The sequence below is a fragment of the Symphodus melops genome, assembly GCF_947650265.1.
Source record: "Symphodus melops genome assembly, chromosome: 13".
Lineage (NCBI taxonomy): Eukaryota > Metazoa > Chordata > Actinopteri > Labriformes > Labridae > Symphodus > Symphodus melops.
The window spans coordinates 6,900,666-6,925,329 of record NC_136703.1 but is presented as its reverse complement, the minus strand read 5'-3'; the positions used below and the strand labels follow the sequence as shown (position 1 = coordinate 6,925,329).

General features: G+C 42.2%; 2 protein-coding genes across 2 annotated transcripts in view; one reads left to right on the top strand and one right to left on the bottom strand.

Moving 5' to 3' along the window:
• Positions 1-15,514, bottom strand: part of cep104 (centrosomal protein 104) — a 32,297-nt gene extending 16,783 nt beyond the window's left edge. The window contains exons 1-12 of the mRNA XM_079359096.1: positions 15,280-15,514; positions 14,249-14,365; positions 13,896-14,069; positions 12,906-13,044; positions 11,474-11,536; positions 9,726-9,802; positions 9,131-9,299; positions 6,731-6,886; positions 6,326-6,553; positions 5,462-5,677; positions 4,738-4,905; positions 2,195-2,368 (exon numbers count right to left, since the gene is read on the bottom strand). Of these exons, the coding sequence (XP_079215222.1) occupies positions 2,195-2,368; positions 4,738-4,905; positions 5,462-5,677; positions 6,326-6,553; positions 6,731-6,886; positions 9,131-9,299; positions 9,726-9,802; positions 11,474-11,536; positions 12,906-13,044; positions 13,896-14,069; positions 14,249-14,361 (1,677 nt within the window). The 5' untranslated portion in view covers positions 14,362-14,365; positions 15,280-15,514. The remainder of the gene's footprint in view (positions 1-2,194; positions 2,369-4,737; positions 4,906-5,461; positions 5,678-6,325; positions 6,554-6,730; positions 6,887-9,130; positions 9,300-9,725; positions 9,803-11,473; positions 11,537-12,905; positions 13,045-13,895; positions 14,070-14,248; positions 14,366-15,279) is intronic.
• Positions 15,515-15,782: 268 nt separating this feature from the next.
• Positions 15,783-24,664, top strand: lrrc47 (leucine rich repeat containing 47). Its single transcript, XM_079359103.1, has 7 exons — positions 15,783-16,389; positions 16,863-17,315; positions 17,413-17,529; positions 17,634-17,749; positions 23,371-23,473; positions 23,673-23,762; positions 24,172-24,664. Exons 1-7 carry the CDS (start codon positions 15,808-15,810, stop codon positions 24,391-24,393), a joined length of 1,683 nt encoding a protein of 560 aa, XP_079215229.1. The 5' UTR covers positions 15,783-15,807; the 3' UTR covers positions 24,394-24,664.

Sequence of the window (24,664 nt, the reverse complement as noted above, 5' to 3'; positions counted from 1 at the left end):
GCACAATACAACAGGAACATCTGTTTGAGAGACAAGTTCTGACAAAGTAGAATACGAGTGTACAATTACATTAAAAGACGGAGGAAACCTCTTGGGAAAAAACAAAACAAAACGAAAACATCTCACTTGTTTACCAGTTAGAGATCATCAGAGAAATGTATGTCAGGAGTAGATATAAAACAGCAGACACACGAGAAAAAAAAGAAAGAAAAAAAAAAGTACACACAAAGAGGCATTTAGAAGTTGCTCTGACGAAACTCTGATGAGCTGCAGAAGGGCCAGACAATGATTTCACAGGGCTGACTTTCATCACAGTGGCCTGCACAGCTGTGCCCTGCGTTGCCAACTAACCAATGAACCAATCCACCAGAGTGAAATCACAATCCAATGCACACACTAGGAAGTGCACAATAAATGTGTAAAGATTAGGATGCAGCAAGGTTTGTTTTTGCATGTAACTGCACCTGTTGGACTTCAAAAATAGCATCTCAGCCGGCTGAGCAGTAGACACTAAGAAAGACAATAATGTGATCCCCGGGGACCAGGACACACACTGAGCCTGTTCACATTTAGGGGACAGTGGTCGTGTAAAGATACAGATGATTTATAGAGGAGACAAATCTGTATGCGTGTCTGCAAGAGCTCAGTACCTCTTATACAGTGGTGTGTATTCAGCAGACATCTGCTCGTTTGGAGTCAATAAAGTAGTAATCTAAAGTTCTTTTTTGATCATTTGAGTGAGTACTGTTGGAAAGTTGAATTGACATCAAAGCTGTTCTATGTGTTTGCACACTGTGGTGCGTGTAGAAAAAAACCAGCTCTCTGGTTATTGTCCCAAGCAGACTTAGCCAAGCCTCTGTCATGGTTTGGTTCTGTGTTTCGTCTTGTTTTAGTTTTCTATCCTTAGTGTTCTGTTTCCTAGTGTGATTGTTTCCCTGTATCCTTGGTGTCCTTCTCCGTTGTCTGTAATATTGTTTCCTGTTTAACTTGTGTGAATGATTCCTGGTGTTTACTTGTTTAGTCTTTAGTGTTTCCAGTTTTATTTTGTAATGTCTTCTCCCCGTGCTTCTGTGTTTTCTTACATCCTTTATTGCCGGTTTTCAGTGTTGTCTGGTTTCCTGCCTCTCTGCGTTTCCTTCCTGTCCCTGATTGTCCTCACCTGTCTGATTGGTCTCACCTGTGTCTGATTGCCCTGTCTAAATAGTCTCTGTGTTTTTGTTTCCTGCACTTTGGTCCTCCTCTCTGTTTTCTGCCTCGCAAACGTGACAGCCTCGTTTCAAATGCATAAATCACAATCTACATGAACCATGTTGACCTTAAAATCCAGACACAGTTAGGAACATAACAAACGTGTCAAAATAATATTTTCTGCATAATGTAAACAGTTGTTACAAATTAATCCATGATGTTTTTTTCAGTGCAGAGTTGTTAGTTTAGATACATAGATGTGTTTGGGTTCGCTGTCATGCTGTCATCCTGTCATCCTGCTGCTCCACCTTTCAAATAGTTGCCTCATAGGAAAGGGAGGCTGCTTGAATGATTGATGTGTTTGTCGTAAGATGAAATCCCACCCTGTTAGTATAAGCAGTGCATTACCATGCAAAAATCCTTAGAGCTTCTTATTTAAGCTTCAATCCCAGATATAAAAGCCGGAGCCTCTTAGGCATGCATACATTTAACTGTTTTTAGGGTGTCCTTATCAACTGCATCTCACATCATGAAATGTGTCTTACCAAACCAAAAGAGTACAGTGGATGTCAAAGGATGAATAATCTACTGCAGCTTAAAAAAGCTTTTGTGTGGTCGTGTGGTGCCCCAAAACTAAAAGGCTGGCAATTGACTTTTAAGAGAGATTCAAAGGCTTTTCTCTGATCACCGCTGGAGGTGAAAGGAGTGTGGACAGTTTAAGTTGCCCCTGATCTCTGCCTTTCTAAAAAAGAGGGAACTCTAACTTTCACCACAGAGGAAATCATAAACTGCACATACATAATCATGTTTTTCTAATACTGGTGGGGAAAAAAGGAGCTCAGAAAAAAAAAACCACAAGGAAAGATGGTGAAACAAATGCTGCAGATTGTGACGTTCAAGTCAAAGCTGCAAAGGAGGTAGGGGGAAAGCTGACAAGAAGTAAAGGGTTGACGTGACTGGAACAAATGGTGCCATGTAGACATGTCATTTGGACGTGTTACAGTACCAGTATGAAGGCATTGGCCGTGGATCTTAGACGGCTGGCTGACTCTCCTGTCCTGACCAACAGGCTGGGCCAAGTCTGCTCCAAGCAGTGGTTCAGCTCAGCCCGGCCCAACCCCAGGCCTGGGATCAGCTGACTCAGGAGTACCTGCAGCAGCTTCAGGGAGGCATGAAAAACCTGAGAGAAGAGCAAGTGCATGTTAAGTTTAGCCCCGAACTTAGAGGCATACCAAGAAAAGTTAGCACAAGGGTGATATCAATCAACAGAGAGGCTCGACTTGTTAATGTTTACTTTGAATTAGTTAAAGTATGCAGACGGAGGGTGACATTTATTTTCCATGAATGAGGTTTTTATTGACTATTTATCTTTATATGCTTAATGAAAGGAGGAAATGTTCATTTCTTGCTTCGTGAAGTTATTTTGTTCAGTGAGTATTAAAACAAAGCAGTAAGCACCACTCAATTGGTAGTCATTGTCTCTCAACCGGAAGGTCGAGGGTTCAATCTCCAGCTCTTGCAGCAACACGTCCGATGTGTCCTCGACGCTTTACCCTTAATTGCTCCCACTGCATCATCGATGGCGATTAAATGGGATTAGTTACTTCTGATGGTCTCACTTTGTAGCAGCCTCTGCCATCAGTGTGTGAACGGGTGTTAAAGGGTAGGTGTGACATGCAGTGTTAAAACGCTTTGAGTAGTCAGAAGACTAGAAAAGCACGATCCAAGCTCAAGTCCATGTCCCGTCTCCCACTATCCAATTTTTCAAGCCGAACACAGTTTAGTCAGATGGCTGTTTATCATGAGTCAAGGTTTCTGCTTATTGCCACTTTAACTTTTCATGACGGATTCTTGTTTTGTCTTGGTAGATATTATAACAAAGAGGATGTTATTTCCTGTAATGTGTCTTAAGATAACATTTGTTGTGAACTGGTACTACACAAATAAAGATTAATGAGTTAAAATGTAAACTTTGTTAACTTCTATAAGTGTTTTGGTTACATGTTACCAAGCAAACAGCTCAGCAATAGAACACAGCTCAGATAATGCTAAAGTAATAGATGTACAGTCATGTTGAGAACTGCAGCAGGACAGGCAAACGTTATAAACAAGACCACCAACGGACACCCGGCGGTTTTCAGTCCAACTACATCAAAACATGACCTCAGAGGAGGCTGCATTTATCAGGAACTAAACTGAAGCTCAGTTGTGGAGCAGCAAAATATCCTGTTAACTTCCTAACACAGCAGTCGGTTTATCAATGTCGTGGGGAAATTAATCACTTGAATAATTGTGGCAAATCCTTTTTATTACAACACAGGTTATAGCTGACTACGAGACGGTAACAACGTGATCCTTGTCCAAAATGTTGGTTTAAGTCAACCAGCTCCAGGAGCGAGATCTGTGCTTGGATATGGTACAGGGGGATCATTGTTAACAGTACGCATGTGAGAGTGTGTGCTGATGGTAAAACATTATGACCATTCGCTGGAGTTTTAACAGGAATACAGAGAACCTGATTTAAAGAAGCATTTGACAGCTGCAAAGAAAACATACCCGCAACACTTTAAAGAGGCTGCTTTCATGGCAGCAGTTTCTGGTCAATGAACTTAGATGTCGTCGAAGAATATTATTAGCCCGTTATCACTTATCTGATTTTAACTTAATAGTTATTTGTTTCTATTTTCATAACTAAATTCTTGTTTTCTCTTTAAAGGACATCATTTTCAAACCTTAAAATGAGTCTCAGAGGTCCCAAAGACATGTCTGTGAAGTTGTTTTTGCCAAAAATCCACCATGATCCTGTATTTGTTTATACCTATTAACCCCTCAATTTCAGCCCTGCTCAGAACAGACTGCGTCTATAGCTTTAAATGCAAATGAGCTATGCTTAACCACACCCCTCTCTCGAGGGGGATGTAGCTCAGTCTTTCCTGTACCATGTTCGATTGATTACAGTAAGAAGGCAGACTCACTGGGCAGAACAAATACCTAGCTGTGGGAGTGTCAGCCACCTGGGGGAGGGGTTACTGCCCTTTGTGATGTCATGAAGGGAAAATCTACAAACGGCCTGTTTGAGCACACATTTTTCTCAAAAAGAGAAGCAGGCAGAAAACGGGGAGGGCAGACTTTTCTCATAACTGGGGGATTTAAAGAAAGCAGCTAGGGACACGTTACCCACATTAGTATAACAACAACATGGTAAGGTGTATTTTGCATAATATTTGACCGTTAACATTAATGACATTCATTTACTAAAAATTTTAGAATATTTTCAAGCTATCAATTGTGTGACTTCCCAACTAACACTGATGCCAATTTAACTGAATTACACCTACCCTGCCAGCCTTTAAGCAGAATGATCTCACCCTTCCTAAAGGAGTTATAAGTAGTAGCAGCCTGTCTTATCCATGAAAGCCTTTTATCAAATGTGCCTTTTGTCAAAGAAGCCAGTTTAAAGACGAGTCTTCTCAACAACAAAGCACTTCTTCTACATTATTTACAGCTCTAATACCAAAATACAATATGTCTTATGCGTAAGTGACTCACAGATGACACTTTATCCAGGAGGGCCTTCTTCACTAGGAAGGTCGCAGCTCTTATGACGTTCCTGAGCTCCTCTCTTGGGGTGGTGGGTGATAGTTCCAAAAGCTTCTTTTGGATAGCCATGAGAGCATCCTCCCTGGAGGACCAGGATTTGGAATATGCCCCAGCAACCTGCAAGGAAAGGAGGGAAAAAGATGAGCTAATGTGCGAGACAGATATCACAAATATCAGTTATGTGGGTTAAACAGCCAATTTAGAAACTTCTTCTTTCAACCAATAATTGTTTGTCATCAATATCACCAATGTTTCAAAGGCTTATTCATGTTGTGAAAATGTCACTCAAAGTTAAAAAACCATAAACAGAGCAAAACTCCCATTTTCCAGCAGCCGCATGCCAAATAAAACTGCACAAGAGCTGTCCAGCACTGCATGCCTGACTGACAAGATGTAGGCTAGCTGAGAACACAGATGAGGATAAATAAAATATTTCATATAGGTATTTGAAGACAAGACACTATTAAAATTGTATATCCCTCTCTGATGGTCCAACTTCTTGTCTTCTGATATATGCTCTAATAAAAATGTATTATGGACAAAAAGGGTTCTAAATATCATGCTGTAGTATGAAGTTAAAGGAATCCAAGAAAGAATCCTTGGAGGGTTTTGTGCGGGAACAAAACCCCAGGAGAAAGTAAAATCCCTTGCTTTCTTCACTTTAATCTCTTACCAGGCTTTCCCCAAAGACCTCAATAGGAAAGCCAGCTTCTCTTTGGGCCTTCTCTGTCAGTGGCTCAGGCTCCCCACTCATCTCAGAGCTTCGTGGAGTCATTTGGGCTTCATGCTGGGGAGAGTTGTACTCTGGGGGACTCTGGATGACCTCCACGGGCCTGTCTTTCCTCTGAAGGGTGGGCAGAGGCCTCTCATCGTAAGGTACACGGGTCACCTGTGGGCACAAGACAACAATACTAGCATTAAAAGCTGGAAACAAAATACTGAAACATGTTCATAACATAACATCAACTTTAACATCAATTGATTTATTGGTGTATCATTAAATGTCTAAGGTGTCAAAAATATCGATACTTCTTATAAATATTCATTGGCACTTCATTACTAAATATGCCAGTCAATCAGCATCATGTTGACAATAGATGTTTAACTTCCTCAATATATTCCTAAGCTTAATATAGCCTATAGCTTAAAATCCTCTGTCTTCTCCTGGACTCAAAGCCCTACCTTTAGGCCAGGTTGGCAGTCGCCAGAGTCAGCCGACTGTTGCGCGCTTTTAATTAAATAGTGAAACCCGAGCCTGCAGTCAGACTGGTCTGGGTAGGTGGTGAGTAAAGCATAAAAGCTACTGATGCTCATCACATGTGCTACAGAGGCTTAATGCAGGAAACATGCTAGATGAAGTAAAAAAAAAAAACGTAACAGAAAGTAAAGGTACACATTGTCTACAGCTTAATAATCAACAAGTATGGGTTTTCATTAACAATCTTCAATATACAACATCAAGTGTCTGAATATTCACTCTTTGTAAAGAGCTTCTAATGTATTGCATCATTGATAAATTTAATAGAGTGCCACTCACATCTATCTTGGGTACAGCAGTTGGTGAGCACGGTGTCTCAGGTTGTCTGTTTGGTTTGGTGGCAACAGTTTCTGAGTCTGACTGTTGTTTCTGGGGAGCGTTTGTTTTTTTCCTGTTCTTCAATGTGTCTGTGGACACAAGGGCCTTGGTGGGGACTGGTTGGTGAGCCGGAGAAGGCAGGAGGGAAGCAGGATCTTTGACTGGGGGTGAATCTGCAGCCCTGGTGATCTGGTGAAGAAATAGTGTAAGTTGATAACAGCATTTGGATGATGCAAGATAAGTAGTTATTTTCTCTACATCCCTGTGGTTTAATCTCAATATCATGTCAAGGCAAAACGTATGTATTTTTTCTATCATGATAAAACAACTCCTGTTTGAATGACATCGCCATCACTGGTGACTGACCAGTGCCATATCCAGCAGGTTGTGGACCTCCAGCTGCTGGTAGACACTCTTCCTGTAGTCGGCCATCATCTCCTTCTTCTTCTTGGCCAGGTCATAGTCTTCCTTTTCAATGGCACATCTTTTCTCAACATCATAGCGAGCCAGACGCTCCCCCACCTGGAAGAATCCAATAAAGGATGGGAAGCGACAGCATGAGCCTTTAACGCATGTTTAAACGTGAAGAGGGCAGTAAGGCCGTACTACAGTATGAGTCTGCTTGTGGTCTCATGGTCTTTGTCTTTCTGTGCAACGAGGCATTTCACACATTTCAGGTGCACACAGACTCGAAATCAAGTCAGTCAAATGAAGTTAATGTTGTTCGTTTTTTTTGTCGCTTTCACCTCATCGTCATGCTGTCGCTGTATTCTCAGATCTCAGAACTCGCTTTGGCAAGGGGCTGCTGTCATAACCGAAGACAAACAAAGGCCACACACAAAGTTGTAATTAAAAAGAATTGTGTTTACTGGTGCAGGTTTGGGGATTCACTTGGACTTTACACAAGCAGTCCTGCTTTGCACAGCCCCGGTGCCGGCTGAAGTAAGTGTGCCATGTGGTGAATCATGAAGATTTACAGGCTGGGAAGGTGACAACAACTTCCAGTAAGTGACACACGTAATTTCCCGATGAGAGGAAATTCCATGCAGCTGAATTAAGTAGTCAACTAGGTGCCAGGCGACGCAGTGTGTGGACATCAACTCCCTGGGATTCTTTCCTCTCTTTGGAACAAAACAAACACAGCACCTTTTTTTCCCCCTCCAGCTTTTATTTATCGTCTTCAGCATTCTCTCTCTTCTTAATGAGGCCCTTTGCTTTTTCTGATGATGATTTTAAAGTCTTGCGTAAAATGTGATGTATAAATATACATATATGCCTTCTGGTTTAAACGAAGGCTCTCAGCAAAGTGGAAGAAAGACACCATGACAATACTCTGTTCCCATCTGCTTTTCTCTGTGGTGTGCTTTCACATATCATGTAACAACACAAACCATCCTCTGACATCCTGAGGCTGGGATGACAAGGGTTTTTTCAGCATGACTGCCTTGACGACTTCTCTTTCCACAGTGTCAGTGTGCTCAGCTAACAAGGTGCTAGTGTGTTTGTGTGTGTAATCTTGTTACAGAAACACTTGTGGTTGGGGAGCGGGGAGTGGGAAAGACATCTCCAAAGGACCATCATCGCAGCTGTTGAGCATATTAAGAATTCATGGTAAGCATGGTAACGCTGTATACAAAGGAGGTGAGTCACAGGAATCTGAACAATGTTTAACAACTACTGTTACGAACAGTGCTGAAAAAACACTGGATATCTGTAAAAATGATGTACCATTCACACAGTTGGTCTCACTCCATCGTCAGTGGATGGAAAATCACATCTCACCCAGAAAAGTTCAAGCTTTAAATAATCCCAATATTTTCCCAGTAATTCTAAATAACAGGGGTATTGTTTTTCTTTTGACTCAGGCTGTCAGCATTAACTAGTTAGTCAAAATCAATTAAGTTTGAAATGAATGCATTCATTGTTTTTATTTTTATTAATCGTATTGTATTTCGTCCCTTAATGCACACTGTGGTTACGCCTCCACAGTGTCCAGATAGAAAGGGAAAAAAAACCCATAATTTTTGTTGTCGGCTCAACTGACGAGTGAAAAGTAACATCCGCCTTGTGACATCAAACATTTCACTTGTTTTCCTTGTCACTGTTTTCTCTCAGTGTTTGTTCCTTTTTCTGTGCTTGAGTTAATATCATAACCTTTGTTCGACCACAAGGTCCTTACTTTAATTCAAAATAAAGGCACAGTTGAATTCAAATAGGAAATAAAGCACTGAACAGAATAGCTACATGTGTAAGTAGTTTGTGACTTTGCGGCTGCTTTAATGTAAGCATTCGTTGGGTTCCTTTTACAAGCCCTCAGGGGGTTTATTTTGTCCCGCTTCTAAATTTTGTATGTACACGTCTACTTCTGTTTCATTTGGGTTTTCTTTCTTTTGCACAAATAGAGGACTTAAGATCAATAGTCTAACCTCATTATGCTGTTATGGCTATATCTGCTAATCAAAGACAGTGCCACCCTTTAGTTAAAAAAGTCCAGCAGAGTGACACATCTGAACACTCTGACATTCTAATAAGAAGACCCAATCCACCTGTGAGCGCCAGCTGCCCCCATAAAGATCAACTCTTAAGCTCCCTGAGCAAAATGAATCCAGTTATAAGAGATTCATCTCAAACCTCACGAGAGCCTTTGAAGTTATTCTGAACTTGTTCAGACTGTGAGTAGCTAATTAAGAATCTCGATTTGCTCTCACTGATCCAATATTTGATGCATTGTAAGCCATCCAGCCTGCCTACCAGCAGCTCCAGTACCTTTTGCAGATCTGCGATTGCCTGCTTCAGATTCTTTGCCTGCTCAAATTTCTCTTGCCGGACCATGTCCTGCTTCTTTTTGTCCAGTAGACGGATGATGTGGGCAACTTCGGGGTCCTGGTACATGTCGAATGCCAGGTCATCCAACATGGAGATAGACTCACATTTGCTGCATGTGAGACAAGACACAAAGGCAAGGTATTCTTTAAAATACACAGATCAATAACTTGTACTTGTATGCATCAACATTATTCAGTCAGTCTAAGCTTGGAGATAACGCTGGTGTACAATATGTAAGCGTCACCACCAGTTAAATTGTCTCCGTTTTTATTGTGCAACTCCTGATGAAATGAGAAAAACACTGACCCAACCCCCCAAGAAGTCAGACCCTGAGGTGAAGCGTCCCTTGGGGGTTGATATATTTAAAAAAATATTCCAAAATGTGTTTTCCTCTTTGCATGAGCTGCCACCTGCATTGTCTTCAAATCTGTGCGACCTTGAGAGCCTCATTGGTTGGCTTCCAGACGAAAAGGCTTTGTTGACGAGTGTTATTGTCACAAGACAAAGAAACGAGGGTTCAATGGCCTAGCCTCACCCCATGAATGTCGAGTCCAAGGCGGCTTCCAGCTGTGTACTGTTGAGGTAGTGTTCGATCAGCTGCTCTCTGCTTGGCTGGGGGTAAACAGATGGAGAAATTACACACACACACACGCACGCAAACACGCACGCACACGTATAGTCTAATATTACTGTGCTCAAGAAGACCTGACCATAGTTGTATAACATGTTCATGTTGAAGTTTGAACAGGAGTGGAAACTTTAATTTAATGAGGCATTATCTCAAATATGTAATAAATATGTAAATATGCTGATAAAGACCTTTTAACTCTTTACAAACATGAACATTTTCAAAAACTATTGTCAAAAATATAGCCTCTCAAAAAGTGGCGATGCTGTGTTCTGTGAGTCGCGGAGAAAGAATAAAACATGTTTTGACGAAACCTTAAAAAGTTCGATCCATGAACAATCGACAAACTTTGGTGTTCATTTTCAAAAAAAACAGAGCCGTCATCAATACTCTAATATTACAAGCCTGTGCTGTTCTTTCTATGGCATGTCATGACATCAGCTGTGATGAATCCTTAGTACACTTCTCTAGAGGGCAGTAATATGTAGACCATCTAAGCTGTAAGTTGTGAGTGAGTCGATGTGTATAGATGTTGCTCCAATAATTATTTTTTTCGTACATCAGATCATTGTTGAGTCAACACCGCACACACAATGTACTTCCTGAAGATTGGCATTACCAGAGAACCAGCATCTATTTCATATCAACATCATAGTTTCCTATTTCTTTGTGCACTATGATTCAAAAAGCAGGTTCACCTCTATTGCAGTAGAGTAAAGAAGAAACCCTGCATGAGAAGATAAACCGCGTGAGTGTTCAGATGTTTTCTTGAGCTGCCGTGTGATAGCTGCACACATTTAAATAAGCTTCTCTAAATCCAAAAGCGCAGTAGGACAAACACAACGTCGGCCCGCCGAGCAGACAGAAGAGAACAGAATCCAGCTGAACCTCCAGGTGAGATCAGTGCTGTTGTAGAGGTGCTCAGAGTCGGATTAGTGGAGCAACAATGCACAGCCTGTTCACTGGAATCTGTGCAAGTGTGTGTCCTTGTCTTTCCATGTTTCTCTGTCTGTGTGTGTGTGTTTTAAGGTCTCCCCCTCTCTCTCTTTCCTCCAGGACCTGTCCATCTGCAGGACTATCTGATTACACTTGCTAACTAAAGGCCTCCTGTGTGATTACATACTGTCCTCTCTTTGTGTCTCATTACTACATTCCTGACACGTATCCACTCACCTGCACACGCACACATTATTCAGGTAAACACGCGTGCGTACATGCAAGTGTAAATATAAAGAGTACTGGGTCGAGAACCAAATAATAATTCATGAAATATGAGCACAATACTTGGACTGTCTGCTGTCAAATCCAACACGTTTAGTTTTTGTCGATCACCTTCCACTTTTTTACAACTTAAAAAGGCAGAAAGGTGTAAAGTTTATAACTTGGCAAAGAGGAAATAGCCAAATAATAAACATTGTATTTATTGAGTTTAATGTTTTACTTTAAAACAACATGAATACATGTGAGGAATCCTTTTTGACCTCATACTCTTGTTTGAGTGAGCCAGAAGGTCAAACCGGGGATGTCAGTAGATTGATAAGGAAACATGAGCGAATGCCCGATGAAGTGACGGATGACAGAGCCACAGCACAACAGCACCACCTTGTGCTGTGTTAATGTAAGTTCAGTGACGGCTGAGGAGAGTGCAGACTCACAATTGTGTTAAAAGCATTGCCATCCAAAGGATCTCCCAGAACATTAATGGCAACCAAAGCAACCTGAAATCATAAACAAATGTTGGTGAGATGGTTGAACAAAACAGAAACAAAATCAAAAACAATAGCTGGTGGTGTAAAAAAAAAAAGAAAAAAAAGAAAAGGTGTTACTCCCGAGGGGATCAGGGAGAGATTTTTGACACTTGTCACTCTGTTGATCACATTGAATCAACACACAAGTCCCTCTCAAAAACACACCGTTTCTTATGGAGTAACATCCAACCTATTACCACAACATATAAAGTCCAATTACAAATATTCAACGACATATGTTTGACCTGTTCTTTACAGATCTAAAGATCTGCAGATGGGGACGAAGTTGTTTCAATAAGTGAAGTCAGTACTGCAAGAGGGACTAACATGTATATTAATAGTTTTTGCAAGTCTTTTAATGGCATTTGGTGGCTTACTTTAGCTTGAACTAATGAGTAAAAATCTTTTTTTTTTAAATGGTTCTAAAACTCTTACCCTACACTAAAAACAGAATTCATGTCTTCAGTTAGAAAACAATCTATTTCAATCAATCTTAAAATGTACTTACAACTAGCTTTGACTTTTTTCAATGAGCGCTGCTTCATTTATAATACTTTCAGGAATAAACAAACTGTCAATTATTCTTCGGAAAAACTGCTTTCATCACTTCAAAATGTAAATCCTTACTCAAATGATCAGAGAGAACTGTGAAGTCTTGATATGGTCATCAACAGTGAAAGAATGTAACATGGAGGGAATCTTAGGATCATATTATCATAAAACGCTTATCAAAAAGAACCATAAGTCATTTTCTTTCTTTTCATTTTTTAACCTTTCAGTAGTAATTCAAATAAAGCTCATAAAGATGAGGGTAGACGTGGAGATGTGATAAATGAAAATTCATCTTCAAGAGAGTTTAATGAAGCAGCCATTAAAGACACAATCTCTCTGCTACAAAACTATTAATTCAACTTCATCAGCTATGTTCTAATCCTATTAAATTATTATTTTAAACACTGTATGAATCAAAAGCATTGTCACCAATAAAAATATTCACTGTATCCACAAGATATATTAAAATAGAGAGACTTGACTCTCCTATACTGTGGGATACCAAACTGAGTGCAGGCTAAGTGCTACTTGAGGGCCTAATACAGCCAAAATCAAGGCTAATATGTGTTTGTAGTATTTCATGAATAGATTTGAATGATCTAAAGCACACTTTAGACTTTAATGGTTGAACATAATTGTTCTTAAATGGTAATGTTTGGTATATTCAGTTTTTCTGGGAGGAAACACAAACCCAACTACTTTACACAACAAGGCACATAACTGTTCTCACAGTGCGTATCAGACCTCTTTTGTGTTTTCAATGCATCACGACTGTTGCTGAGTTTACCTGATTGTAGAGATTGAAACGGTTTTCATAGTTTCTGTGGAAGGTTATTCTCAGGAATGTTCCAATGGCATCTACATGGATGGACTTCAGCTCCCGCGCTTTGAAGCCTGTCTTCTCATTGTCTGACAAAGACACGTACCTGTGCAAAGAGAGTAGTGCGGGACTTTTTCAGTTCAACTCCTCTGTTGAGATGTACAAGACCAGGAAAAGCATGTTTACATTTAAAATGTGTTGATAATGTCCTGTACAAATGTTTTTATGCATGTGAAGGAATCCAAAAGTTTGACAGTAATACAATAATAATAATTTACACTTTATTAATCCCACGAGGGGAAATTCAGTTTTTTTTTTACACTCTGTCTAACACACACATAGGCCGAGATACACACTCATGCACAAACAGGGTTCTAGTGACATGCATTAATGGAGAGGTCTCAGAGTGAGGGGGCTGCCCACAGCGAGCGCTCCAGAGCAGTTTTGGGGTTCGGTGCCTTGCTCAGGGGCACCTCGGCAGTGCTCAGGAAATGGACTGGCACCTCTCCAGTTACCAGACCAGTTTCCGGACTTGGTCCGTGCCGGGACTTGAACCGGCGACCCTCCGGTTCCCAACCCAAGTCCCTACAGACTGAGCTACTGCCGCCCCGGCAGTAGCTCGTTTTTGTATATCCGATCAAATACTCTTTGGAGATCAAACATTACTTTGATGCAGAGTTTGGCTGCACGTGTCTCATCGCTGGTTGATTTAGACACATAAGCAGAAATATCAAAGGAACAAAGCTATACTTGACTAAGGAGTTTCACCAAATACATGAACAAGACTCTCATCACAAGGAGACCGTAGATCTCATTGATTACATAAAAAACTCAAATGTTTGATGTTGGTCTTGCTTTGACTAACAGCAAAAGAACTTAAAACCTTGTCTTGTGAAGAGAGAAAAAACAGGATTCAAGCCAAATACTGTATGAGTGTGACCAAGTCTGTGGTCTCACCCTAGTCTGCGAAGTGGCCCAGGGAACCCTTGGGTGCTGATTTCAGGGAGAGTCTCTCCAATGTGGAACTCCACCTTGGCTGGGATCAAGTACTGGTGAGCCAGCAGTTGCAGCTTCCTCACCCTGCTTCTCTCCCCCAGCTGGAGGGTGATGTGCTGGGGGTATGAGCACTGTCTGCAGATATTTTCATGAACACATTATTGAATATTTTCTAGAGGCCACCAAATCAGAGTGTTAAAATCAAACTTACCTCTGCAGAAAAAAGGGATCAAAGACATGAATAATAATAATAATAATAATAATAATAATAATAATAATAATAATAATAATAATGAACCAAAGTGCTGCTGTACCTGCTGGATCTCCAGCCATTAACCGTGGGTGCATGGACCATCAGCTCCTTTGCACTGAAGTTGTCCTCATGACTTGAAGAGTTTACCACAGTGAATCCTATCTTCTTCGGCATCCCTCTAATGTACGATGAAAGAATGCATAATAGGAATGTTATTTTTCTGATAAGACCACAAAGTGCAAAATAATAAAAACCTGGGGCGGCTGTTTGGAGGATTATCACTTCCATACAGGCAACACGACCTAAACGCTATAGAAAATCGTCACCCCTGATTTTCAGTTAAGTTGAATAAATTGCACAGAGCATTTTACTTTTGCAGGGCTCTGATGAGGGTGCTCATGGTCAAACTCATATTTGCAATAATAAGCAAAGATGAGCAATTTAGAGCATCTGTAATTTAAAATCATGTATTTCTTCAGCACTGTTTTTACAAATCGACGAAGAGAATTGTGACTGTGCTCTACACATAAAACACAAATAATAAATATGCAATAATACTGGTAAAATCGTTGATGTTCTGGAAAAAACAACAATTAGACAGCCATTTCACATTTCAAGAAAAATAGGATTTAAAGAAAAAACACTTCAGTCCATAAATTCCACAAAACATTAACAACAAAGATAGAAAGGCATATTTAGTTAGCTAGCAGTGTTGAATTGTATTTTATTCATCCTCTTCGTGCTCTGACTGTATTGTACGTCACTGACGTTAACTGTATGAGTGTCAAATGCAAGAGGCTCATTTACTGAATGCATTAACCCGTGGTTCGTCGACAAAGCTGCAAAACCTCCTCAGCCAGTCGGACAGTGAAGTGTCTCTTGGTGAGCATGTTGGGCGGGGGCATTAGCGGACATTTAACTAATTACCCTGCCAACATGGCTCGTCGTACAGTAGCTTTATTGTTAAGGTATCTTAACCGGCTGTTTTTTACAGAGTGTACTGACAACTGTCGTATTCCGTGTCTCATCTTTTTTTTCATATACATTCAAGACTAAAAAGTGTTTCTTGCGTGCATTACAGAAATATCTTACCACTAACATCACCGTAGTGTTGACAGCTCGTAGTCCCATATCATCTCCATAACCACCACTGACAACAATCAGCGCGGCGCACATGCGCAGTGGCAGGATTGTCGCAACGGATTGTCGTCACCGTATTATTACCGTTTTACTCAGCGTCGATGTATCTGTTATTTATAAAAGTGAAATGTAAAAACTTTTATTGTATAATTGTTGCTGTTTACATCGTAAGACAACCGTTATATCGATAAATGTAAAATATGTTTGTTAATACGTTTTTACAACAGCGGAGTTGTTATCTTCAGAATAAAAGCATAGTATGTTCCGGAAACTTAAAAGTCTTCAGCAAGCCTGCATGGCAATTCAAACTTAAAACTTACAAAGTATGTAGTTTTAACAAAAAATACAATTCTGCAACGAGGCAGCACATATGCCAATATTTACAGTCCATGGGTGTATTTAATGGACATTGAATTTTATTCTGAAATATTCAAAAGGAAGTGGTAATGCTTTTTAGTCTCTCTTCCTACTTGCCAACTGATGTCTAGCAGCATGGATGACATGGAGAATTGGCCAGAAATTGAAAAGGCAGCGACAGGGAAGAGACGTGAACTGGTCCTACAGGGTTCACCCGTCGATGAGAGAATCTCCTCTAGCGGGGGACTCAGCCCTGCCATCTATTCTCTCACTCTGCTGAATTATCTGGAAGTTAGCCAGTGTCCAAGTTTAACTGAGATCCATGAGGACATCCAGCGCCTGACAAACCTTCAAAGCCTCATCCTGTGCAGAAACAAACTCGCCTCCGTGCCAAATGTAGTCGGAAAGCTCAAGTCCCTGAAGGTCCTGGACCTATCAGCCAACGACCTCGGTGTTTTACCAGAGGGACTGACTGAGCTGAAGGAGCTAACCACTCTCAATGTGAGTTGTAACAATCTGCAGTTCCTGCCGGAGGGACTCAGCAAGTGCACAAAGCTCTCTTACATCAACATCTCCAAAAATCGCATCTCGGATTTCCCGTCTGATTTCTATTCTGAACGACTGGATCTCCTCAGCACACTGGTGGCCTATGATAACTCCATTGAGAAGCTGAGTGGAGATGTTCAAAAGCTAGCAGCTATAAAGGTGAGTTGGAATTTGTTCCCTGTTGCCCACCCAAACACACACGCAGCCAGGATAATGAAACACAATCTAACACGTTATTGCTTTCACCATACACCAAGCAGTTCGTACAGAAAATTGGATTTTTATGTTACACAGATTCTTATATGTTGGTTAAAAGTATAACCGAATTTGAGAGGAAGTGTCCCTGTTCGGGGTGTACATCTTTCATCCTAGCTATCAACTAGACAGACAGACAGACAACAAAGAACAAAATGCACATTTTTTTAAACAGAGTTTGGTCTGTACCATCCTAACAAGTTTGACTAACTACTGTAGCATTTATCAATGTACTCTCCAAAGCAATGCACTATTTTTTGTTGTGTTTTCACTCTTTGCCTGTTACTTGAAACTGTGGAAGTAGCTGGTACTTTTTTACCAGAGTTATTAAACTACCCCCTGGGTTTACTTTTTCCTCTTTGCACATATTTTCCCAGGTGCTGGATCTCTCAAACAACAAGCTGAGTGATATCCCCTTCACCCTGAGCGACTGTCCCAAGCTGAAGGAGATCAATTTCAAAGGCAACAAATTGAACGACAAACGTCTGGAGAAGATGGTCAACGGCTGTCAGACCAAGTCCATCCTCGACTACCTGAGGGCTAAAGGAAGGCAAGGAGAGGATGGAGGTGAGGCAGACAAGGGTCGCAACGCAGACAAGGGGAAAAGGCAGCAGAGGAAGAAGAAGGACAAGGTGGCAGATGATCCGGATGAGGTTGAGGAACTGAACAAGATGGTGGTGAGGGTCCTCCATTTTTCAGAAGCTCCTGCAGCTCTCACAGTCAAAGTGAGCGCAGAGGTGAAAGATGTGCGACCATACTTGGTGTGCTGCATTGTCAGAGGCATGAACCTGAAGTCTGGGAATGCTCTCAAACGATTCCTGATGGCTCAGGTAAGTTCAATCTCATCTTTCATTATTTGAGAAGTGCTTTTCTATTAATGAAACCAAGTGATTAGTCTCCTAACAAAAATGTTTCTTGTTTTTCTAGACGAAGCTTCATGATGACTTGTGTGATAGAAGGACAATTGCAACCATCGCAACTCACGATGTGCAGCTTCTCAAAGCGCCCCTGACTTATGATGTCAAGCCACCTACCGAGCTAAAGGTACAATTACACATAACGGTTGGCTCTTCTTCTTTACATTTTCTCTGAAAAGCTCTGGGGGGAAAAAATACGAAACGTTCACATAAAACTGTAATGTTTGTTAGATTACATCTCTGGGCCGTAAGGAGATGACGGCCGTCGAGCTGATGAGACACATCCAGCTGGAGGCTGATGAGTTGAGGAAGCAGAAGAAGAGGCAGAATGTCTCTGGACTCCACAGGTCAGTGCAGCATATCACTCCTCAGTTCAGAACATGCTGCCCAGCAAACACTGCGATGATTCAATTCAATTTAAAAAAAAACCTTATTTTTTACCAAAAAAAGAGAGGTTTTTAATGTTTTCAGGATACTATTTAAGGTCACGTTTTAAATGTGTCTTATTTAATGATGCCAAGATGAATACATCTACCGATTGTCAGTCTTATATTATACAGTACTACATATTAATCAATTTTTTAAAGGAGGTGTTTGCACATCCAAATATGGCAGGAGGTAGGAGTGTACATCAAACGATCACCCTGAAGAGATAAAAATCTTGCACACTGTTCCTGCAGGGCATCACTAACATTTTAAGACATACTGAACCTTTGTCAACACTTGAAAATCTGAAGACACTTTTTTTATGTTTACCAAATACTCCTGCCAGAAAAAAGAGCATGCACTGTCTCAGTTGCACAAATACAAAAATGTTGCAAAGATATTTGTGCAATTAAGATGGTGCACAGGAGTTAGCCAGTATTTTTTGTTGATTAAAAACATCACATAAAAATCAAAAATAGTTACATTTTGGTGTGGGAGAGTCTCAGTGTTCAATGTGTTGTTTTTTTTGTGTTTTTGCCCTCATATACTGTATGTGAATGGGTGACTACCCGTGTCACTGCTGTTGATTGTAATCAGACTAAATGTCACACACCTGATCACACACACAGCAGGTTTGCTGTTTGTCTTCTTAACATCATGGTGGGGAATTGTTTGAGAACGAACTTCACAAAGGTTCAGGGGGACCAAACGATTGATGATGTGATACTTAGCAAGAGCAGTGTGCAGGATTTTTTGTAGTATTGTAACAGGACCTTTGTTTGAATTTTACCAGTAACGTATTGAATTCCAGACAAAAAAATCCATCTACTTGAATGACACTTGATGCTGAAGTACGTGATATAGTTCTAAATGGATCGAGGTTCGAGGTCACTGAAGCTATTAAATGAAAATTGAATGTTTTAAGTGTACAAGGGCTCAAAGATAGCAAGATAGCACCTGTGCGCCGACGTGAGTGGCCGCACTTTCAGTAGCTCCGTCCCTGTCGCACTCGTCTGATATGTTATTCGTTTGTTGTGGCTCTGTGCCAACTTCTACTTTTATAGTTTTTATAGTACTATACTATATAGTTTTTATAGTACACCTTCAGTGTATAACTTTATGTATCCTATGGATACTTTTTCGTGCCTTCGTGGAAATAGCAGCGGAAAACTTTCCTATTCAAGGGAAACGCTGCTCTCGCTCCGGTCAGCGGGACAAGCCGGCATCGTTCACCCGATACCAGAGGAGCTGAGGCGGCGGTATAGAGGCTGTAGAGCTGGGGCTCTGTTAAGGGCTAAGCTCGCGGCTAAGCGATGGAGGTACAAGCCCTCGGTTCCGGTGATAGTTATGGGGAACGTAAACTGTCTAACCAACAAGACAGACGAGCTGGCTGCTCTTGTGAGGAACAACCGGACATTTAGAGAGTGCAGTTTAATGTGCCTCACAGAAACCTGGCTGACTAAAAACACCCCAGACGCTAACGTGGATTTACCGGGCTTCACTACAGTGAGAGCGGACAGAGACACGAAACGCAGCGGCAAACGGAAAGGAGGAGGACTCGCGCTGTTTATTAACAACAGATGGTGCCACCATGGACATGTTACTGTGAAGGAGGCAACGTGCAGCAAAGACATCGAGCTGCTGGCGGTGGGTCTCCGTCCTTACTACATGCCGAGGGAATTTTCTCACGCGATCGTGCTCTGTGTTTACATTCCTCCCCGGGCACACGCCGAAACTGCGTGTGACGTCATCCACGCGACCACCTCAAGATTACAAACGCTACACCCGGATGCTTTCATCGCCATCTCAGGGGACTTTAACCATGTCACTTTGAACTCCACACTACCGGACTTTCACCAGTTTGTAAGCTGTCCCACCAGGAAGAACAGGACAATAGACCTCCTGTATGCAAACGTGAAGGACGCCTACACAGCCACCCCCCTACCACCTCTGGGTAAGTCCGACCACAACCTGGTCCTACTAAAGCCACAGTACAAAACTATGATCCAGAGACAACCGATAACTACACGCACCTTCAGAAAGTGGTCTCCCGAGGCAGAGGAGGCCCTCAGAGACTGTTTTGAGACCACTGACTGGAGTGCCCTACAAGAGACTCATGGCGATGACATTGAGGGGGTCACACACTGCACAACTGACTACATGAACTTCTGTATGGACGTTGTGGTTCCCACTAAAACTGTGCGCTGCTTCCCGAATAACAAGCCCTGGATCACCAGCGATGTCAAGGAGATCCTTAACAGGAAGAAAAGGGCATTCAAGGAGGGAGACCAGGCAGAGCTGAAGCGGGTGCAGGGGGAACTCAAGGTCAGACTCCGAGAGGCAAAGGAGGAGTACAGAAGGAAGGTAGAACAGAAGCTGCAGAAGAACAACATGAGAGAGGTCTGGGAGGGCATGAAGACCATCACAGGCTGCAAAAAGAAAAACAACAACGCAGAAGACGGGGACCCTGAGAGAGCAAACCAGCTCAACTTGTTTTTTAACAGGTTCGACAGCCCCGTCGCTGCAGCCAGTGCCTGTCCCCCCAGCACCCCTCTACACACCCCCTCCCCCCCTCTCACTCCTCCCCCCCCCCCAGCACCCCTCTGCACACCCCCTCCCCCCCTCTCACTCCCCCCAACACCTCCACCAGAACAGATACAACCTCCAGTGACAATCCATCCCCCCTCCCCCCCACCATCACCAGAGACCAGGTGAGCAAGGAGCTGAAGAGACTCCGCCCCAGGAAGGCAGCAGGCCCAGACAAGGTGTGTCCCAGGATGCTAAAGGCCTGCTCTGCTGAGCTGGGGGAGCCACTTCAGCACATCTTCAACATGAGCCTGCGGCTCGGAAAGGTTCCTGTGCTCTGGAAGACCTCGTGCCTCACCCCTGTCCCCAAGAAGAAGAACCCCAGTGAGCCAGGCGACTTCAGACCAATCGCTCTGACATCCCACGTTATGAAGACCTTTGAACGGCTGCTGCTCCAACACCTCAGACCCCGGGTACAACACGCACAGGATCCCCTGCAGTTTGCATACCAGGCAAAGGTGGGCGTGGACGATGCCATCCTTTATCTTCTACACAGGGCTTACTCTCATCTGGACAAAGGGCGCAGCGTGATGAGAATCATGTTCTTTGATTTCTCAAGCGCCTTCGACACCATCCATCCCCTCCTACTGAGAGACAAGCTGACCGAGATGAGGGTGGACTCGCACCTGGTGAGGTGGATCACGGACTACCTCACAGAGAGACCACAGTACGTCAGACTGAAGGACTGCACATCTGACACTGTGGTCAGCAGCACCGGAGCACCACAGGGGACCGTGCTCTCCCCTGTCCTGTTCACCCTGTACACCTCTGACTTCCAGTATAACTCTGAGCTCTGCCACATGCAGAAATACTCGGACGACACTGCGATAGTTGCTTGTGTCAGGGATGGACAGGAGGAGGAGTACAGGAGCCTGATCGAGGACTTTGTGACGTGGTGCAGTGCCAACCATCTGCAGCTAAACACCTCCAAGACCAAGGAGATGGTGGTGGACTTCCGAAGGAACAAACCACATCTAGAACCTGTTTCCATCGGCGGGGTCGACGTGGAGGTGGTCAGGACCTACGGGTACCTGGGGCTGCAGCTGGATGACAAGCTGGACTGGTCGCCTAACATGGACACTACCTGCAGGAAGGGACAGAGCCGTCTGTACTTCCTGAGAAGGCTGGGGTCCTTCAACATCTGCAAAAAGCTGCTGCAGATGTTCTACCAGTCTGTGGTGTCCAGCGTCCTCTTCTACGCAGTGGTGTGCTGGGGAGGAAGCTGCAAGAAGAGGGACGCAGCACGCCTGGACAGACTGGTGAGGAGGACCGGCTCTGTGGTGGGCACAGAGCTGGACTCACTGGTGACAGTGGTAGAGAGGAGGTCTCTGGACAAAATGCTCTCCATCATGGACAACACACACCACCCTCTGCACAGCACCTTCACCGGGCAGAGGAGCATGTTCAGCGAAAGACTGCTGTCACAGTCGTGCTCCACGGACAGACTCAAGAACTCTTTCGTCCCCCTGGCAATAAGACTGTACAACACTTCACTGTCACGGCAGGGAAGAAGCGCACGGTGATCCCTGGACTCTTTTTTCACTTTTTTATCACTCCTCATCTGCACTGCTGACCTCAGAGTCAGCCCCCAGTTGGACACTGTAATGCATATTGATAGTCACCTTACTGAGCACAGGTCACTTTAAAGATAATCACCATAATCATGTCTGGTTTCATCCTACTGTTGTGTTATGCTACATCTGTAATGGTTGACATGATCACCCTAATTAGGTCAAGTTTCACTCTATTGTCTTCAACACTTAATGCTAATCTGCCCCTCAATAGTTGGGTACTTAACGACAATCACCCTAATCACTCCTGGTTTCACCATATTGTCTAGGACACGTAATGCTAATCACTGCTCCTTTAAGTTGGTGAGCCAATATGCATCCCTGCATTGACTGTTTAACGACTGTACTCGCACCTCTGGCATAAGCTCAAACACCTCTGTACATGCACATGTAACTAGTTTCTAGAAGGTCAGCACTTTGTTTTTAAGGCTCTTTAACTGTTTACAGGTCTCTTTTAACCAACACATGTTTTTCTCTCCTCACAGGTTATGTACATTATGCTATATTAGTTTTAAGTCTAACTGCTAATGCTAACTGCACAGGTTTAACATGTAATTATGTTTATTCTTAGTCACATAGGGGCTGCTATATCTTGTTTGGGGGATTTTGTATACAGAGGGGAGGGGGGACAGCGGGTGTGTATTGTAACTAATGTCTTGTGTCCTGCCTGTCTGTATACTGCTACTGGATGCCTTGAATTTCCCTCGGGATCAATAAAGTATCTATCTATCTATCTAGGACAAAATATACCACGGGCTTAAAGGATTGAACAGAAATAGAATGTATAGATATGCTGTACAATACATAAAAGCATGAATTGTTGTTGTTATGGACTCAGAGTGACAGGAGTCTTTGTACATAATGTGAACTTTGGTTCACAAATAAATGTCTGATTTTTTTAAACATTGTCTTCAGCTACAAGCATGTGCTGTATTTGCTGAGCATAGATCTTTTTTTCCCCCCTGTTACCTTCACTTTGACATACGGGTTGTCACAATCCTAGAGTGTAAAAGTTTTCATAAAAGTGTTATCAAAGTGTTGAACGACAGCTTGGGTTTGATGTATTTCATCCTCGGATATTTTAATGTTGTGTTTCCAGGTCAGTTCAGACCTTTTATTGTTCGCGGAAAGGAAATGTTGATCTACAGCAGTGGACAAAAACAAAGCAGATAAAAAGACATGGTTGAAAATGACCAAGAAAAATGTCCCTGTGTGTCAAAGATTACACTGGAATGGTACAGTAAGAATAAAAATAAAGTGCTGTAGTGCTTGAAAGTGCACTCATCATTTAATCCATATTAAGAGCATTAGTTGTACTTGTAATATACAAATGTTTGTTTCTGTTGCTCCTAGATAGTCTCTAAACTAATCACATTTTTCCACAGATACTTGCAGATTCTAAAAGGAAAGGCCCTCTATCCCTGCCTCGTGGATGCAGAGGGTCATGTGATCTCCTTTCCGCCAATCACTAACAGTGAGAAAACCAAGGTGAGTCTGTTGCTTTACTTGTTGCTTTTCATTATCGTGTCTTACAGTCATCTATAATCAAAGGCTTACAATGGAGCTGATTTTTCAGCAAACGAAAGAAAAAAAAAAAAAAAAACGTTAATTTTGAGATGCATTGTCTCTGTTTCTTTACATTAAACAGAATAAATAATAACACGGTGAGCTTATTGTGAACCCTCAGATCAGGAAGACAACCAAAGAGTTGTTCTTGGAGGTGACGAGTGCAGCCAGCCTGCAGACCTGCAAAGATGTTATGGACGCCCTGATTGCAGTAAGTTCAACTTTTCTGTCATTAAGTTAAAGATAAGTTTACAAAAACGTTATTTTTATTTTCATATTTATGTTTAGTTTTTCCTCTTGGTTAAAGCACCTAAAGTTGATCCTTATATTCCGAAGAGGTCCTACTGAGGGTAAAGCAACTCAACCCAGTATACTCAATACACTAGTTGACACTATGGATGTTGTACTGAGCTATGCTGAGGACAAACTGTAATAGAATTTATGGGTGTTAACAACTCAGAGCCTTTCTTTTCTTGTTGTTGTGTTATTGAAATTCAGCAACTCAGGAAGACGGCAGAGGGCAGGCTGCTGACATTTTCTTGAAAACTTCAGGAATGCATACGTAAAAATATGTATCGTATCTGTGATTCCATTTGTAAACATTTCCTGTTTCCACGCAGAAAATGGCAGAGTTGAACAAGTTCACAGCAGAGCATAAAGAGGAGGCGGGGTCAGATGGGGAAGGAGACGGCCCACAAGAACCTGCAGCCAGCTGTGAGAGCTCCGGTGAACTCACAGTCCAGCAGGTTCGAACAGTGGACCAGGACGGAAACCTGAAGGTGGTCTACCCATCAAAGACTGACCTCTCTCATGAAATCAGCAACTTGACTGTAATCTGGTAGTCGCTCAGCAGGGAAACTTTTTTTTACACCAAATCTCACGCAACATGAAGTAACACAACATGAAAACTAAGGTGTAATAACATGCAATAAAAATCAGTTCCCTTTACTTAAGGGATAGAGTAGAAAATCTAGTTCCATTAAGTTATTTTGTAATTGAAATAACAACGTGCATCTGTTTTCTTTTGTATTTACTAAAAGTGTCTGAATGTTTACATTTATGACTTATGTACTACTTTTAATAAATCCTTGTTTTTGCTGCTTCCTAAAATCA

What these genes read in the sequence shown, in the direction of transcription:
- lrrc47 (XM_079359103.1), top strand. Translation starts at nt 15,808, where the DNA reads ATGTCTAGCAGCATGGATGACATGGAGAATTGGCCAGAAATTGAAAAG. An exon ending in AAAAGCTAGCAGCTATAAAG is followed by an intron (nt 16,390 to 16,862) that starts GTGAGTTGGAAT and finishes ATATTTTCCCAG; the next exon opens with GTGCTGGATCTCTCAAACAA. An exon ending in AGCCACCTACCGAGCTAAAG is followed by an intron (nt 17,530 to 17,633) that starts GTACAATTACAC and finishes AATGTTTGTTAG; the next exon opens with ATTACATCTCTGGGCCGTAA.